This window comes from Pan troglodytes, chromosome 20, assembly GCF_028858775.2.
Source record: "Pan troglodytes isolate AG18354 chromosome 20, NHGRI_mPanTro3-v2.0_pri, whole genome shotgun sequence".
Taxonomy (NCBI): Eukaryota; Metazoa; Chordata; class Mammalia; order Primates; family Hominidae; genus Pan; species Pan troglodytes.
Window position 1 is genome coordinate 39,792,741 of NC_072418.2, and position 19,017 is coordinate 39,811,757.

A 19,017-nucleotide genomic window follows, 5' to 3' on the forward strand; every position below is an offset into this window, starting at 1 on the left:
TGTTTTAACTTTTTAATGAAGTTTCACAGATCACACACATTATAAGTTCATATGCTAAATTTTTTTCACAGGTTTTTGAAAATTTAGAAACACACACAAACATACAGACACCTAGGTAACTAGTGAATCAAAGAGAAATCAAGATTAAAATAATAATTATCTAGAAGTTAATTTTTAAAAAACTATGGTGCCAGGTGCAGTGGCTCACGCCTGTAATCCCAGCACTTTGGGAGGCCGAGGCGGGCGGATCACGAGGTCAAGAGATCGAGATCATCCTGGCCAACATGGTAAAACCCCGTCTCTACTAAAAAATACAAAAATTAGCCAGGCATGGTGGCGCATGCCTGTAGTCCCAGCTACTCAGGAGGCTGACGCAGGAGAATCACTTGAACCTGGGAGGTGGAGGTTGCAGTGAGCCGAGATCACGCCACTGCACTCCAGCCTGGTGACAGAGCGAGACTCCATCTCAAGAAGAAAAAAAAACTGTGGGCCCCAGATACAGCAATAGTCAAAGGAAATCTTGTAGCCTTAAATGCTTCCAATTTAAAAGAGACTGAAAATATATTAACCAAGCACATGTACTCAACAGAAATACACACAAATAAAAAGAAAATAGTGAAATATATTTTTGAAATAGAAAAAGCAAACAAAAATAGTCAAAAGCATGAAGAAAATCCAGATAAGGTTTTTTTTTAAAAAAAAAAAAAAAACAAGTAAAATGAATGGGACTCCTTCAAATCAATTTAGAGGAATAAAGTGATTTAAAAATAAAACTATGAGTAGAAATACAAATATATATACAGAGACTGAAAACTGAAAGCCAATTCTGTTTGCCAATATCAATGAATTTGAAAATCTAAAGAAAAGGAACCATTAAAATCATTGATGAAGTAGTTTATCAGTTCTAAAATGCACTTTTTACCCCGCATTTTAATGTCTCTGAAAGTGGGTTTCAATATATATCTCCAACAGATTAATCTGCAGGACTTTAAAAATTAGTTTTATATTTAAAGTGATGTATTTTATACGTAGCATCTTAAGATTTCATAAGTTACTTTAGTCTGTTTTTAATGATTCCTATTCCATTCTTTTTAAAAATTAAAAAATCTAATTATCTCAAATTAAAAAGACATAAAATATACTAATGCTGATATATTTTCATCTTTTGTTCTTTCCGATGCAAAATGTGATTGAATGCCAGAATATTCACTCAAGGGACCTGACTGGGGGGTATAAAAGAGACTTTGGCTACAGGGTTTTTTTCCCCAGCCTTCCTAGATATAGTTTTTGCTTTATATCCCTTATATAATACCCATTTCTATGCCACTTTTGAGTCAGTTCTGGTGATTAAAATCCTTTTACTAAAATGTTCAATTTTCAAAATAATTATTAAAAGGTTACATGTAATCGTAATAAACATAAGCTGAGTATCCGTCAAAATGCTTGGGACCAGAAGTGTTTTGGATTTTGGAATATTTGCATTATATTTACCAGGTGAGCATACTTAATCCAGAAGTCTGAAATTATCTTTGAGCATAATGTTGAGCTCAAAAAGTTTTGGAATTTGGAGCATTTCAGATTTTGAATTTTCAAATTAAGCATGCTCAACCTGTAATCTGTAAAGTCTCTAGAGTAATGTCGCTTTTGCATTCATGTTCATATACCTTTATTTATGAGAACTGCTACTATTTTTGTTTTCAAAACAGCACGTTGTGATTGATCTAGTTTTTTTATTCTAAAATTATTTTTCCCTCCCATTATCCTTAGGGTTTTTGTTGTAGTTATTCTTTCTCCAGCTTCTTGGGTTATATGCTTGGTTTCTTTATTTACAATTTCTTTAATATTCTAACAAATGAATGAATTTGGAGCTATAAAATTTCCTCTGTATATTACAGGTCCTCACAGGTTTTGCTATGTAATCTATTCAGTGCCATTTATTTAAAAAATAATGTATTTGATTTTAGTTAATTTACTCATTTATTTTTAGAGACAGGATCTTATTCTGTTTTCCAGGCTGGAGTGCAGTGGCACAATAATAGTGCACTGAGGCCTTGAATTCCTGGGCTCAACTGATCCTCCCACCTCAGCCTCTGGTAGCTGGAGGCCACCATGCCTAGCTCATTTTTAAAACTTTTATTGTAGAGTTGGGGGCTTGCTATGTTACCCAGGCTGGTCTCAAACTCCAGGCTTCCAGCAATCCTCCTGCCTCAGCCTCCCAAAGTGCTGAGATTTCAGGCAAGAGTTACTGTGCCTGCCTGCATTTTATTTTTAAGCAAAGAATCATGCAGATGAGTACTGAATTAATATTTGGATTTCAATGGAGAAAACTGCCATAGTTTTTTTACTTCTACCCTGGTACAAATTTTATAGTGTATTTGTCTTCTCACACTTTATAATCTTATTATTTTTTCTGTAGGACAATTTTTTATTTATTTATTTTTATTTTGTTCTGAGACAGAGCCTTGCTCTGTCACCCAGGTTGGAGTTCAGTGGTGCAATCTTGGTTCACTGCAACCTCCACAGGTTCAAGCAATCCTTATGCCTCAGACTCCCGAGTAGCTGGAACTACAGGCACACGCCACCATGCCTGGCTAATTTTTGTATTTTTAATAGAGATGGGGTTTCACCATGTTGGCTAGGCTCCTGGCCTCAAGTGATCCACCCACCTTGGCCTCCCAAAGTGCTGAAATTACAGGTGTGAGCCACTGTGCCTGGCAGCAAATATTCTTATTCAACAAGGAAAGAATGTCAATCAAATTTTGCCTACATTCATTTAAATGAATGTCTTTCTCCATTATGAGGTCTTTGTTGTTGAGTAAGGTATGGATCATGGCTAAAAGTTTTTCTAGAAATAATAAAAATGAAGCTTGAGAAGATAATAGTGATGGGTAACATTCACTAAGCATTTATTATGTGATAGGCACAATTATAGAATCCACACAATAAGGCTCTGAGGTATTGATTCTACCCACATTACCATAGGTATGTTACAGATGCATATAAAAGGATCTGGAAGAATAAGTAAATTGGTTAACATTGGAAAGGAACTGAGGCCAGGAATGCTGCTCAAAGGAAAGGCCGGCTTTATCTGTAATGTAAAAATCTTTTATATGCAAAAGCAATTGATACATTATCTCTGAAATGAACAATAAATAAATAAATCAGACACACTGAAAAGGGGCGATCAAGGTAAGTGTTTATAATGGCAAAATTTTTAATATTTGACAAAATTGGGGTTTGATAAAGACAGGTGAATACTATAAAGCCAATAAAATGGTAACAACATATTTACAGACAAAAAATATTAAGGGCTGGTTATAGTATAGCATAATCACACCTTGTTTCCAAAACAATGAGAGATAGTATTAAAGGATTTGCTCCAAAAGTTTGACAGTGATTATCTATGATTGGTAAGATTACAGGTAACCATATCCTTTTTTTCTTTTTATCTACATTATGATGACGGAAAGCTGTTTTGCTAAAATGGAGAGTATAATTTTATAAAAGGAAAGTAAACAATCTTCTAAAACAAAAGGTACAGGTATTAAAGGATACTTAAAAGTAACAGTTATTGACCATAAACAGGATGAGACATAGATACATATATATAAATTTAAAAAACAAACACTGGGCCAGGCATGGTGGCTCATGCCTGTAATTCCAGCACGTTGGGAGGCCGAGGCAGATGGATCACGAGGTCAAGAGATCGAGACCATCCTGGCCAACATGGTGAAACCCCATCTCTAATGAAAATACAAAAAATTAGCTGGGTGTGGTGGTGGGCGCCTGTAGTCCCAGCTACTCGGGAGCTGAGGCAGGAAAATCACTTGAACTCGGGAGGTGGAGGTTGCAGTGAACCGAGATTGCACCACTGCACTCCAGCTTGGTGACAGTGAGACTCCGTCTCAAAAAAAAAAAAAACAAAAACAAAAAAACACTGACCTGATATCCAAGCTTTATGTGAATAAAAATGTAACTTACCATCAAATAGTCAATAAAAAACAATATGAAAATGGACAAGGTTATTGAATAAATGGTGTTAGGATAATCAGGAAAGAAAAAAAGGATAAATTTAGACTTGCAATAAATAAAATAATTTTTCAATGAATCAGTAATTCTGTATAATACAAAAAAAAGACCATTGAAAAAATATAGTAGGATTAACCCAGAAATGAGTTTTCCAATGTTTAAAGTTGAGGCAAAATACAATAAATGATTTTTTTTCATTTTTAACATTCACAAGTAAGAATTTTCCAAAAGTAATGAAGGAATGAATATAGATAAGGATCTTCAAATATTTATTTTATTTGGGGTGATTTTTTTCCTGTATAAATATTGTTAGACTGACTAACCTGTGAAGCATAAGTAAGGCATTTGTACCTTAGTTCTATTTGTAGAGATTTTCAACACTATGAATTTTCTTAAGTCATATGTTTAGAGTCCTTCCTTCAGCACATAATTTCAATTTATAGTTTCCAATTCGCAGAGTTTCTTACCATTATGACTTTTCTTATGTTGCTGAAACTCTGAATCCCTCCCATAAGCCTTCCCACAGTTCTTACATTCATAAGGTTTCTCACCTGTATGAATTCTCTGATGCTGAGTAAGGCTTGAGCCACTATAAAAAGCCTTCCCACACTCCTTACATTCATAGGGTTTCTCACCAGTGTGTATTCTCTGGTGCCGATTAAGAGCTGAACCACTACTAAAGGACTTTCCACATTCTTTACATTCATAGGGTCTTTCACCAGTATGGATTAGCTGGTGTTGGATAAGTTTTGAGCCACTACCAAAGGCCTTCCCACATTCCTTACATTCATAGGGTTTCTCACCAGTATGAATTCTGTGATGTTGAGTAAGGTCTGAACCACTACTAAAGGTCTTCCCACATTCCTTACATTCATAAGGTTTCTCTCCAGTATGCATTCTTTGATGCTGAATAAGTTTTGAACCACTTCTAAAGGCTTTCTCACACTCCTTACACTCATAGGGTTTCTCACCAGTGTGAATTCTCTGATGCTGAGTGAGATCTGAGCCACTATTAAAAGCCTTCCCACATTCCTTACATACATAAGGTTTCTCACCAGTATGAATTCTTTGATGTCGAGTAAGGGCTGATCCAAAACTAAAGGCCTTACCACATTCATTACATATATATGGTTTCTCACCGGTATGAATTCTCTGATGCCGAGTAAGAGCCGAACCACTGCTAAAGGCCATTCCACATGCTTTGCATTCATAAGGTTTCTCACCAGTATGAATCCGCCGATGTTGAGTAAGGTTTGAACCACTGCCAAAGGCTTTACCACAATCTATACATTCATAAGGTTTCTCACCTGTGTGAATTCTGTGATGCCGAATAAGGGCTGATTCAAAACTAAAGGACTTCCCACATTCCTTACACTCATAAGGCTTCTCACCACTGTGAATGATCTGATGTCGAATAAGGCCTGATCCAAAACTAAAGGCTTTCCCACATTCCTTACACTCATAGGGTTTCTCACCAGTATGAATTCTCTGATGGTGAGTAAGGTTTGAGCCACTACCAAAGGCCTTCCCACATTCTTTACATTCAAAAGGCTTCTCACCAGTATGAATTCTTTGATGGTAAGCAAGGTTTGCACCACTACCAAAGGCCTTGCCACATTCTTTGCATTCATAAGGTTTCTCACCAGTATGAATTCGCTGATGTCGAACAAGGACCGATACAAAACTAAAATCCTTCCCACATTCCTTACATTCAAGGAGTTTCTCATCAGTATGAATTCTCTGATGCTGGATACTGAAAGTGGGCATGTCTTCAGGAGTAAATACCATTTCACTGAAATGTCCTTCCTGAGATCCCTGTTTTCTCTCAAACTGGCTTTTACATTCCCAATCACCTCTGAAACTTGAACACTCAATGCTGTGTTTTGTAAGGTTTTCCATATCCTTTTTCAGAAATAATTTCTTGGTCTCAACTTTGATTCATAGTCTGAAAGAAAATATAAAAGCAAACATTCACTTTTTTGTGTTCTGGGAGAGATTAAACGTTTATAATAGATACAAAAGACTTAACTACAATTTAATTTTCATAAAAATTGAGTGGTTTATACAGTTCTCACATATGACTGGGCAATTTGAAAAACAGATTAGGGAAGCAGAGAAAATGAGTAAAAGTCAGACTAGAAAGTGGAGGAGGTTTTCAGGAAACAGATTATTTTTAAATAGTAGTTTAGATATTTATTTAAAATAGTAGTTTAGTTTAGTTGAAAAGTCCTGCAGACTTTGAAAGCTTGGTAATTATACAGATGTCCTGGCCCTGTCTTAATTTTTTAAGAGATGAATCTAGTGCTATAAACATTTATAAATGAGAGTAATTCTCATATTCATTTATCAGGGTTGTTGGGAGTACTACATTTTTCCTGGGGTGGAAAATCTGGGATGTATCAGTAATAAACAGAATTTGCATATAAACTGATGGAGATAGAAAAGAAAGATAATCCACAAAGAGCAGCTTCCCAATGAAAGACTAATGTGCTAAATGAGTATGGAATGAGCTATGGAGAGGGAAGATTCATCTGTGGTTAGAATGTGGTTTGTTTATGCCATTTAAGAAATAAGTTTGCCTCCAAATTCTATGATGATAACATTGAGAGAAGAAGGAGCTCAGTAAGGGCTACAGCAGAGGAACAGAATCTAGTTTTAACATAAGAGGAAAGGGAAGACAAGACAGGAGGCAATGTGATACTACTAGAAGATTGCAAGAAAGATGAAGACATATAAATATCCTGAACCTCATCTTTGATGATTATGGAATGATTCTGATCACACCAAATCTACTTACATACTTGCATAAAGTAACTATGCAGTGCTTATTATTTTGGGAGACTTATTTGCCTCAAAAGTAGAGGCTAGGAAAGGGAATGGATTTAAAGATACTATCTAAGGCCCTGAGTGAATACCTCAAACCCCAAAAAAGTGAAAACATTCAGCACCAATCTCTTTCTACAACTCACATAACAATCCTGTTTAGAGCAGGTCTAAATACGTCTTGAAATTGTTCTTTCAGTCTCCAACTGGCTAATCCAAATCAAAATTATCTTTTGCTTGGACACTAAACCAGCATTTCTTCTACCTGCCTGCATTTCCAGTTTTGCACCCTTAGCACCCAGAGTGATATTTAGCCTGGAACTGTTCTGCTCAAAATGAACTCGCTCTTAAAAGTTCCTCAGTGATCTGCCTGTCTCTTCAACCTAATATCCCTCCCTGCACCCCCCACCCAACAATAAGCTGTAGCTACAGTAGTCTTCATAGTTCTTCAAATGCACAAAACTGTACCGACCCATCCCCATCATGGTTTCATCTGCCTGAAATGTCCCCCTATATCCACTGCCCCTACTCTTGGCCTTGCAAGTTTCTGGCAGTGGTTTAGGTCTCTGCTAAATGATGTATCTTTAAAATATTTCCTACATGTTCAGTCTGAATTATGCACACTCTACTATCATTTCTCAGAGCTCTTTTTTCCTCTTTTCTTTGTGTTTTGTTTTGATAATAGGTAATTTACATATCCATTCCCTACAGTTAAATTTTTCATATTTGTTTGAATGCTTGTTTAATCTCTGTCTGCTACAATAGAGCCAAGCTTCATGAAGACGAAGATAATATCTATTAATTTAATCAACTTGAACTCTGGTACATGCAAAAAAAACCTAAATGCATGTATTGAATAATATAATAAATTATTTGCAAAATGTATTATCCTTACAAATAAACATCTAAAAACTAGATTTCTCTAGACATACGACATAATTTCTCTGAAAAAGCGCAAGTGGATCACGTGCATTTATCCCCGTACGCTTTCCAAAACCTCACTAAAAGGAATGAAAAGGAATTTGTAAAACAGAACAAAACCACCACATAAAAGGAAATTAAAGAGGAAGCTGCAGCAACAAAACATTTTCAGCTTATTTATTTATTTATTTATTTTGAGACGGAGTTTCGCTCTTGTTGCCTAAGCTGGAGTGCAATGGCATGATCTCAGATCGCTGCAACCTCAGCCTCCCGGGTTCAAGTGATTCTCCTGCCTCAGCCTCCTGAGTACCTGGGATTACAGGCATGTGCCACCACGCCTGGCTAATTTTGTATTTTTAGTAATACAGGGTTTCTCCATGTTGGTCAGGCTGGTCTTGAACTCCCGACCTCAGCCTCCCAAAGTGCTAGGATTACAGGCATGAGTCACCAGGCCTGGCACCCCACCCCCCCCTTTTTTTTTTTTTAGCGGAGTTTCACTTTTGTCACCCAGACTGGAGTGCAATGGCACAATCTCAGCTCACTGCAACCTCTGCCTCCCAGGTTCAAGTGGTCCTCCTGCCTCAGCCTCCCAAATAGCTGGGATTGCAGGTGCCCACCACCACACCTGGCTGATTTTTGTATTTTTAGTAGAGGTGGGGTTTCACCATATTGGCCAGGCTGGTCTCGAACTCTTGACCTCAAGTGATCCACCCGCCTTGGCCTCCCAAAGTGCTGGGATGACAGGCATGAGCCACCATGCCCAGCCAACATTTTAAGTTGAAAGTGTAAGATAAACAATGACCAATCAAAAAAAGATATAATCTTAACTAAAAGTAAGGAAAGCCCACACATAGTTACACTTTTTGTGTATAAAAAAGTGTATGATTTATGCTGCAGAACCCCAGAAAAACTTAAGAAGTGGAGGGAACTAAGTACCCATAAAAGTCTAACAATCAACATACAAAATATATAGCATACAGCTTCTTAGGGCCCACTCTAAATAGATCACTACCTCATGAAGATATGTGCACTCACATGTTCAAAGCAGTATTATTCACAATAGCCAAGACATGAAAATAACCTATGTGCCCACTGATGGATGAACAGATGAAGAAATTGTGATATATAAATGAATATTATTCACCATTGAAAAGAAAGAGATCCTGCCATTTGACAAAACAGACATGAAACTGGAGGACGTTATGCTACGTGAAATAAGGGAGACGAAGAGAAATACTGCATGATCTCACTTATATGTAGAATGTAAAAAAAAAAAAAAAGTACAGAAATAGCATACAGAATGGTAGTTACCAGGGACTGTCAGGGAGAAAATGGGGAGATGCAGGTCAAAGGATACAAAGTTTCAGACATGTAGAATGAATAAGTCTAGAGATCCAATGTACAACATGAGGACTATAGTTAATGACATTGTATTGTATTTGAGATTTTTGATGAGAGTAGATTTTTAGGTGCTCTTGCCACACACACACAAAAAGTGTAACTATGTGAGATGATGAACATGTTAATTTGCTTGACTACAGTCACCATTTCATAATATGTATCAAAACCTCATGTTGTATATCTTAAATATATACAAAAACAACAGAAACAAAAAATAGGCAAATATTAGATATTTGAGAAAAGCCTGTAAGATAAAAGACAGTAAACAAAGCAACCAAAGCAACTCAGAAGACAGACTATATAGGAGAACAAAGAAAACCTCAAAAGTCACAACGTATATTCTCATAAGGATATGAGAAGCTACTCCACATGATACAAGAATAGAATAATATGAAAGAAATATTAAGTGAAAAAAGTATTCATAGAAAATGAAAATATAAAGTTGGAATAAAAACAAATCATTCAAAAGTAAATAATAAAATATCTTTAAAACCCATATAAAAAAGATACAGAAATGGAAAATAGGAAAATATGGGAGGTCAAGCAACAAAGTCCAACCTCTACTGAGAAGAAATCATTTTTAGAAGTTTGCTAAGAATCTACAAAGTGTGCTAGAAGAAACGGAGGAACCTGAAAATCACCATTTAAAAATCGTCAATAGGATAAAAGATTCAGGATCCTCAACGGATTCTAAAACTGGATAATGAATTGTGCTGCAGAAAAGGATATTCACTTGATCTCACAGTATCACTCTACAGATTATTTATTAATTATAAAGGGAAAAATATATACCTGTTTAATAGAAAGATTTGGTACTCACCACCTTAATCTTAAGTGGTAAAACTTGATGCCTTAGTCTACTTGTGTTGCTATGAAGACATATCTAAGAGTGGGTAACTTATAAAGAAAAGAGGTTTATTTGGCTCACAGTTCTGCAGGCTGTACAAGATGCATGGCACCAACAGCTTCTTCTGATGAAGGTTTCAGGCTGCTTCCACTAGCAGAAGGTGAAGAGGAGCTGGGATGTGCAGAGATTATGTGGAGAGAGAGGAAGCAAAAGAGAGGGTCGAGAGAGGTGCTAGGTTCTTTTTAACAACCAGCTCTTTTGGGAAGTAATAAGAGCAAGAACTCACTCACCCACTGCCCCCCAGGGAGGGTATTAATCTGTTCATCAGGGATCCACCCCCATAACTGAAACACCTGCCATTAAGCCCCACCTCCAACAATGGGGGGAAAATTTCAACATAAGATTCGGAGGGGACAAACATCCATACAGCACTTTGCATCAACAGTAGTAGAGCAACCTGACAATATGTTCCTCCCAATGTAATACAATAAAAGATGTACCATCATACCACCTATGTGGTATGCTTGCCAAATATATTTAACCTGAATCTAAGCTTCCTATACATGAGAAAGCCATGAGACAAATAAAGGTTATGTGACATTCTATAAAATAATTGTCCTGGATTCTCAAAAAAATTCAATGTCATATAAAACAGGGCCGGGCATGGTGACTCACGCCTGTAATCCCAGCACTTTGGGAGGCCAAGTTGGGCAGATCACCTGAGGTCGGGAATTTGAGACCAGCCTGACCAACATGGAGAAACCCCGTCTCTACTAAAAATACAAAATTAGCCGGGTGCAGTGGCGCATGCCTGTAATCCCAGCTACTAGGGAGGCTGAGGCAGGAGAATCGCTTGTACCCAGGAGGCGGAGGTTGTGGTAAGACAAGATCGTACCATTGCACTCCAGCCTGGGCAACAAGAGTGAAACTCCATCTCAAAAAAAAACAAAAAATTCAAAGTCATATAAAACAAAAAATGAGAGACTGCTCCAGATTAAAAGAAACTAAAGAGATCCAATGACCAAATCAATATATAAATCTTGACTGGATCCTAGATCAGGCAAACACATACCCAAGTAAAACAAACAAACAAACACAATAGCAGCTAAATAAAGAGAGCTTGAAGACTACTGGAGCTGTCTAAATATAAAATGCTTAAGAATATTATTAAGTCTATTTTAATTTTCTTAGGTTGGAGATATATCATTAATACTAAGGAGATATATGTTAAAATTATTAATGGTAAAATGTGAAGATGTCCCCAACATATTTTCAAATGACTCACAAAAAAAAGTGTATGTGTGTGTATTAATAAAGATAAAGGAAATGTGGCAAAATGGCAACAACTGAAGAATTTGGGTGATGGATGATAGAGTCTGAATGTTTGTGTCCTCCCAACCCCCAAATGAAATGTTGAACTTTAGTTATCAATGTAATGGGGTAAGGAGGTGGGGCCTTTGGGAGGTGATTAGGTCATGAGGGCAGAGCCCTCATGAATGTAATTAATGTCCTTAAAAAAGAGGACCCAGAGGACTGCGTTTCCCTTTTTACTATGTGAGGACAAAGAGAGAAGGTGCCAACTATGAAGCAGAAAGCAGGTCCTTACCAGACACTGAATCTGCCAACATCTTGATCATGTACTTTCCAGCCTCCACAACTGTGAGAAATAAGTTTCTTTTGTTTATAAGATAACTAGTTTATGGTATTTTGTTACAGTGGCCCAAACAGAGGAAGAAAATGGGTATTCAGAATTCACCGGAATAATCTTTTTTTCTCTACGTTTGAAATTTTTCAAAGAAAACAGAAAATACAGATTGTTCTAAAAAGTAGCATTAAGGGAAACTTCCCAGACCTGAAAGAAATGAGTCTCCATATTTAATGGGTCCACTTGGTATGTAGTATAAAAAAAAGATGATTTACATTTACATATATTTTTATTAGGTTCTAGGACACTGGGAACAAAGAAAATACCCTAAAAGGCTCCAAAATGCAAAGACAGGGTATAAACCAAAGACCAGGAATGAAAATGGCTTTGGAGTTCTAAACAATACTATAAGACAGAGATCATAATTTTAAAATTCTGAGGAAAAATATTTTTAATGTAGAATTCCATGCCCTGCCAAAGAATCAATATAGTGGTTGAAAAATATACCAGAACTCACAAAATTTAATTCTCATTCATCCTTTCTCACATGCCACCAATATCAAGAAGAACCAAACCAAGAAACAGGAAGGCAAGGAATCCAAGAAACAAAGAACTCAACGCAGAAGGGCAGTGAATTGAAAAAGATAGAATTCTAGAGTAATAGTGGTACAAGCAGTCAGTAGAGAAAAAAAGGATCATAGAAGAGATGTCTCTAAACCCAAGAAACTGACAGAACATACTGGAAAAAGATTTATTTTCCAGTAGATTTTGAATATAAATTAGTGATAAATATATGGACAAAAAGGTAATAGAAATTAAATGGAAAACAAAGTTGCGTAAAAATATAAGCGTGATTCACAGCTCACTTATGAATAAAATCTGTTAAAAAGACGCAAGCCACAGAATGGGTGATGATATTTACAAAATATTTAACTGTCAAAGAACTAGCATGTAAAATATAAGATCTTTCTCAAATCATTAATAAAAAGCTAAATGGGCTGGGTGCAGTGGCTCAAGTCTGTAATCCCAGCACTTTGGGAGGCCAAGGTGGGCGGCTCACTTGAGGTCAGGAGTTCGAAACCAGCCTGGCCCACATGGTGAAACCCTGTCTCTATTAAAAATACGAAACAGTTAGTCAGGCATGGTGGCACACCAGGCGTGGTGGCGCGTGCCTGTAATCCCAGCTACTTGGGATGCTGAGGCAGGAGAACTGCTTGAACCCAGGAGGTGGAGCTTGCAGTGAGCCGAGATCACGCTACTGCATTCCAGCCGGGGCGACAGAGCAAGACTCAGTCTCAAAAAAAAAAAAAAAAGCTAAATGATCCAAGAGAAAAGAAACCACTAAATAAATAGGAAAACACTGCCATATTCACTCCTGGTCTTGTTTATGCCCTGTGTAATAATTTGTCAGGTCTTTGTCCTAGGGTTCCTAGCACAGAGCTAGACATGTCTTTGCTATGGATCACACCTGAGTTTATGCTAATGAGGTAACTCATGGTGGACCCGAGTAGCTTCAGAATTGGGGCAGTCATCAAAAATACTTTTAGCTAGCCAATCTCTGAGGAAGAAAGTGGGGCTGGAGACTGAGTTCAATCATGTGGCCAATGATTAATCAATCATGCCTACATAATGAAATTCCACCCCAAAGTTCAGTGGGGCTTCCTTATTGGTGAACATATCAATGTGTTTGGAGGGTGACACACCCTGCTTTCACCAGGAAAGGGCATAGAAACTGTGTATAGATCCCTTTCAGACCTTGTTCTATGTGTCTCTTTACTGTGCTGTTCCTAATTTGTATCCTTATCTTTCATAATAAAACTATAATTTTAAGTGTAGTGCTTTCCTGAATTCTGTGAGTTGTAGGGAATTACTAAATGAAGGGGGGAGGGGGAGGAAGTCATGGGAACTTCCTGGAATTGTAGCTAGTTGGCCTAAAGTAAGGGCAGATTTACTGGGGACTGTATGCTAAAACCTATGGAGTCTGAAACTAACTCTGGGCAGCTAGTACCAGAACTGAATTGCAGTACATCAGTTGGAGATTAAATAGATTAAAATCCCATGTTCATGGATTAGAAGACTTAACATGAAGATGGCAATACTCGCTAAAATAATCTGCAGATTCAATACAATCTCTATTAACACTTCAGTGGCCTTTGAAATGAAAAGCCAGGTGGGGCGGTAATCCCAGCAGTTTGGGAGGCTGAGGCGGGTGGATCACGAGGTCAGGAGTTCGAGACTAGCTTGGCCAACATGGTGAAACCCTGTCTCTACTAAAAGTAAAAAAATTAGCTGGGCGTGGTGGCACGCACCTGTAATCCCAGCTACTCGGGAGCCTGAGGCAGGAGAATTGTTAGAACCCAGGAAGCGGAGGTTGCAGTGAGCCGAGCTCCACCACTGCACTCCAGCCTGGGCAACAGAGCAAGACTCCATTTCAAAAAAAAAAAAAAAAAAAGCCACTCCTCATATCCATGTGGAACTGCAATGGGTACCAAAATCATATGGAACTGTAATGTGTATTGAAAATGAAAAAGTAGGACTCACTTCTTCCAATTGTAAAACTTACTACTATAAAGCTACAGTAATCAAAAGGACTGGCCTAAGAACAGCCTTGTAAACTAATGGAATAAAACTGAAAATCCAGAAATAAACCCAAACATCTATGACTAATAGATTTCCCAGAAGGCCAGTTAAGTCCACTGAATGGAGAAAGAAATGTCTCTTCAAAAAATGGTATTGAGACAACTGGATAAACACATGCAAATATAAAATGTGAACTCGAGGCCGGGCGCGGTGGCTCACGCCTGTAATCCCAGCACTTTGGGAGGCCAAGGCAGGTGGATCACAAGGTCAGGAGTTTGAGACTAGCTTGGCCAATGTGGTAAAACCCTGTCTCTACTAAAAGTAAAAAAAATTAGCTGGGCATGGTGGCACGCACCTGTAATCCCAGCTACTCGGGAGCCTGAGGCAGGAGAATTGTTGGAACGCAGGAAGCAGAGGTTGCAGTGAGCGGAGATTTCGCCACTGCACTCCAGCCTGGGCGACACAGCAAGACTCTGACTCAAAAAAAAAAAAAAAAAAAAAAGCCACTCCTCATATCCATATGGAACTGCAATTGGTACCCAAAATCCATATGGAACTGCAATGTGTATTGAAAATGAAAAAGTAGGACTCTCTTCTTACAATTGTAAAACTTACTACTACAAAGGTACAGTAATCAATAGGACTGGCCTAAGAACAGACTTGTAAACTAATGGAATAAAACTGAAAATCCAGAAATAAACCCAAACATCTATGACTAATAGATTTCCCAGAAGGATAGTAAGTCCACTGAATGGAGAAAGAAATGTCTCTTCAACAAATGGTATTGGGACAACTGGATAAACACATGCCAATATAAAATGTGAGCTCAAGATGGATCAACAACCTAAACAGAAGTGCTAAATCATAAAATTCTTTCAAAAAAACAGGATTTCTAATTCTTCATGACCTCAGATTTGGCAATTAATTCTTAAATTTAACACCTAAAGCACAAGCAATGAAAGAAAAGAATACATCAATTTAAATTCATCCAAGTTAAAAGTTTTGCTTCAATTGGGTACAGGGTATTTCTAGAGGCAGATGAAAAAGGTTTAAAACTAGAGAGAGTCAATAGTTGCACAATATTATGAATACAGCAAATACCACTGAATTTATACTAAATACCACTGAATTATACACTTTAAAATAGTTAAGTGTATCTCATGTGAATTTTGCCTAAAAGAACAAATCTTGGGGAAAAAAATGAGAAAAGGAGATAAAAGATAATACAAATGAAAAGATGTTCTGTTTCATTAGTAGTCATGGTCATACAAATTAACACCATAATTATATATTACTAAGTATACTAGGTAGGTAAAAAGTGTGACTATTCCAAATGTTGGTAAAGATGTGGGAAAAACGTGGCAAAGGCGGCGGCAAACATACACTGTTGGAAGTAGACCACTTTTTCATACAACCACTTTGAAAGAGTTTGGTTATCTAGGCTAACACATGCACATTCCCTATTACCCAGCAATTCCACTCCTAGGTAAAACATCCACTACAAGGTTCATAACAGTTTTATTAAGGGTAAAATGCTGGAAACCACCAATTATCCACATAAAAAATATGTTGGACAAAATACACTGTGATATAGTCATAAAGGTTATGAAATAATAGTGGAGATAAACAAGATATATCTAAACTATTCAACATGGGCCAGGTGTGGCGGCTCACACCTGTAATACTAGCACTTTGGAAGGCCGAGGCAAGTGGATCGCTTGAGGTCAGGAGTTTGAGACCAGCCTGGCCAACATAGTGAAACCCCGTCTCTACTAAAAAATACAAAAAATTAGCTAGGCTTGGTGGGGCACGCCTGTAACCCCAGCTACTTGGGAGGCTGAGGCAGGAGAATCACTTGAATCGGGAGGTAGAGGTTGCAGTGAGACGAGATTATGCCATTACACTCTAGCGTGGGCAACAGAGTGAGACTGTCTCAAAAAAGACAAAACAAAACAAAACTTAAAAGAACACATATATTAATATTCAATTTACATAAGTTTAAAAGCAGGCAAAGCTGTATAATATTCTTTAGGGAGTTATACAAAGTTGGCAAAAAATTATAATAGCAGAGAATGATTTTTACAAAATCTACTTAATAGTTACACTTCAGTGGAGAGTGAAAGAGATTAATTTGGTTTGGGCAGGCAGATGGCTTTGTGGTATTAGCAATGTTGTATTTTTCCAATCTTCATGGTGGTTATATGGGTATTATCACTTAACCTAAAAAGATTTTATATATTTGAATATATAAAATATTTCAGGAAAAACCTCAAACTTTGAGGGGAAAAGAAGAAAAAAGAAACAGAAAGAACATTTTTCAGTTTATCTGATGAAAGTAGTCTAACAGCCATGATACCAAATAAGACAAAATACTAAATATGAAGAGAGAATAATTTTGGGCTAATGTAATTTATGAACACACACACACACCCTAAATAAAACTCTAGCAAACTGAATAAAATAATTAAAAAAGCAAACTTTATGAATAAGTTGATTTTATCCAAGGAATATAAGGTTGCTTCAACACTGAAAAATCAGTTAATTAATTATATTAACAGAATAGAGAGAAAAATGCACAATTGTCTACAACAATCAGAGAATTTGATAAAACCCAACATCCAGTTACTGTAAGAAGAAACACAAAACTTGAACAAGCTATGAGTGGAAGGTAATTTCCTCATTCTGATGAACAGCACCTACAAAAACCAGGAAGGGACACGTCAAATATGTGCATGTCCGGAAAGGCTGTAGCAAATAAAACATGTAAGTACTAGAAAGCAAGAAACAAAAGTGATGTTTGCAGATCTTATGATTGCCTATATGGAAAAATTCAAAAGATATAATCATCTATCCATTTAAAAAAGTACTATACAAAAAGTAGCTGGGCGTGGTGGCACATATCTATAGTCCCAGCTACTCGGGAGACTGAGGCAGGAGAATCACGTGAACCTGGGAGGTGGAGGTTGCAGTGAGCCGAGATTGAACTACTACACTCCAGCATGTGTGACAGAGTGAGACTCTGTCTCTATCAATAAATAAATAAATAAAAATTTTGAAAAGTATTATATCCCTATCTCACAGCAAAGTCAGTCTTACATTTTAAAAAATTAACTTTAAAACTCTTAGAAGACTATGTGCTAGTTATCAATGTATTGCCCCTAAGTTCCAAATTCACCCTTTATTCACCATTTTTTCACTCTGCAAAAGCAGACCTGGGCTATAGAAATATTTTTCCTTGCCAGAACAATGTTAAGCTTTGCCAGTAGTGGATGTCCGAAAGACACTGCAGGAGGAAGGGGCGTTCCTTTCTGGTTCTGGCATGCTTGCTGGCAGGCGGCTCCAGAATCCAGGTCCACCTCCTGCAGCACATTCAGTTTCCCGAGCACCCAGTTCCTGCAGCATGGGTGACTTTACCAGGCTTCCTCAGTCAAGCAGCTTCTCTAGCTCCCGGCTCTTAAAGTACAAAGTGGCCAGCAGCACCCAGTAGCCTTGTCTGAAAGTTTTGTAGCAAATGCTTCTGGTAAGACAACCCAGTCTGCCACACAGGATGGATTCCTGGCAAATTCTAGAGCACAGATTTCCAGCAAGTTCCACAGCAGGAACAGGACATGGCTAAGGCAAGTGAGGCACTTATGGCACAAAACTTGAGGCTTTCACTCTCAGATGCCAACCCTGCACGTATAACCCTGACGATGACTGTCTTAAGAATGAGGAACCCAGGGTGCAAAATTTGAGGCATTCCGTCTCAGGGTCATCCAAGTGTAGTTACATCTGACGGTGAGTGCTTCTCACTGTCTCACTTGCCTCATCTTAGTCCCAGCCCTTTACCACAGCAATTACTGTCATTCAGTGAGCCACAGATGTGCACTCTCCAACAAGGGCTGGATGTTAACCCTGGGAGGGCGTCTTCCTTGGACTCTCTACCATTAGTAGTGGCTGCTCTTTTTTTTTTTTTAATTTTTTAGAGACAAGGTCTCACTCTGTCACCCAGGCTGGAGTCACCCAGGTACCCAGGCACAATCATAGCTCACTGCAGCCTCAAACTCTTAGGCTGAAGCCATCCTCCCACCTCAGCCTCCCAAGTAGCTAGGAATACAGGCACATGCACCACACCTGGCTAATTGGCTGTTTTATTTTTCTTTTTGTAGAGACAGGATCTGGTCTGAAATTCCTGGCTTTAAGTTATCCTCCCACCTCAGCCTCCCCAAGTGTTGGGATTACAGATGTGAGGCATCATGCCCGATCAATGGCTGCTCTTTATGGCTGTAATTCCCATGGTTTTTAGAGTTTCCTTTACTTCTGACTGGCCAATCCTTTGTTACTCTAGTTCCACGATGGTTAATAATTTTTTATATTAAACTTTCCTAGTTCAAATTGCTGTGTTTTCTGTTCCTTGATTAGATATTGACTGCAACAGAATTGGTAACTGATGTCGTTCCAAGTGAAAGGCCTGTAAAGATGGAACTTTGGGATTAATTTGGTCATGCCTTTTAGTATCTTTTTGCTAATCCTTTGGGATTGACTGCAGTGCAGAGTTCCATGCCAATGGGATTTGGGTTGGTAGAAATTAATGGCATGCAGTAATGTTACAATTAATTAGGCCATGGTTGATTGGAATGAAGTGTCAATTAAAGCACATGCCTTGGGAGCTAAATAGTTGCTGTACTTGACCATTATGGCAGTAATGATATAAGGACTGCGGTGTGGGATGGATTAACTTATGTTAACTTAAATGCATAAAGAGAAGCTGATAAGCTCAGGTTTATTAACT

The 19,017-nt window shown here is 37.8% G+C and overlaps 1 protein-coding gene across 10 annotated transcripts in view; it reads right to left on the reverse strand.

The window, feature by feature from the left end:
* Positions 1–3,176: 3,176 nt before the first annotated feature.
* The window catches only part of ZNF345 (zinc finger protein 345), a 29,348-nt gene continuing 13,507 nt past the window's right edge, over positions 3,177–19,017 (reverse strand). For all 10 annotated transcript variants that reach the window (XM_016935777.3, XM_016935778.4, XM_009435436.5 and 7 more), the window contains one exon: positions 3,177–5,974. In XM_016935777.3, the coding sequence (XP_016791266.1) occupies positions 4,462–5,928 (1,467 nt within the window). In that variant the 5' untranslated portion in view covers positions 5,929–5,974 and the 3' untranslated portion in view covers positions 3,177–4,461. The remainder of the gene's footprint in view (positions 5,975–19,017) is intronic.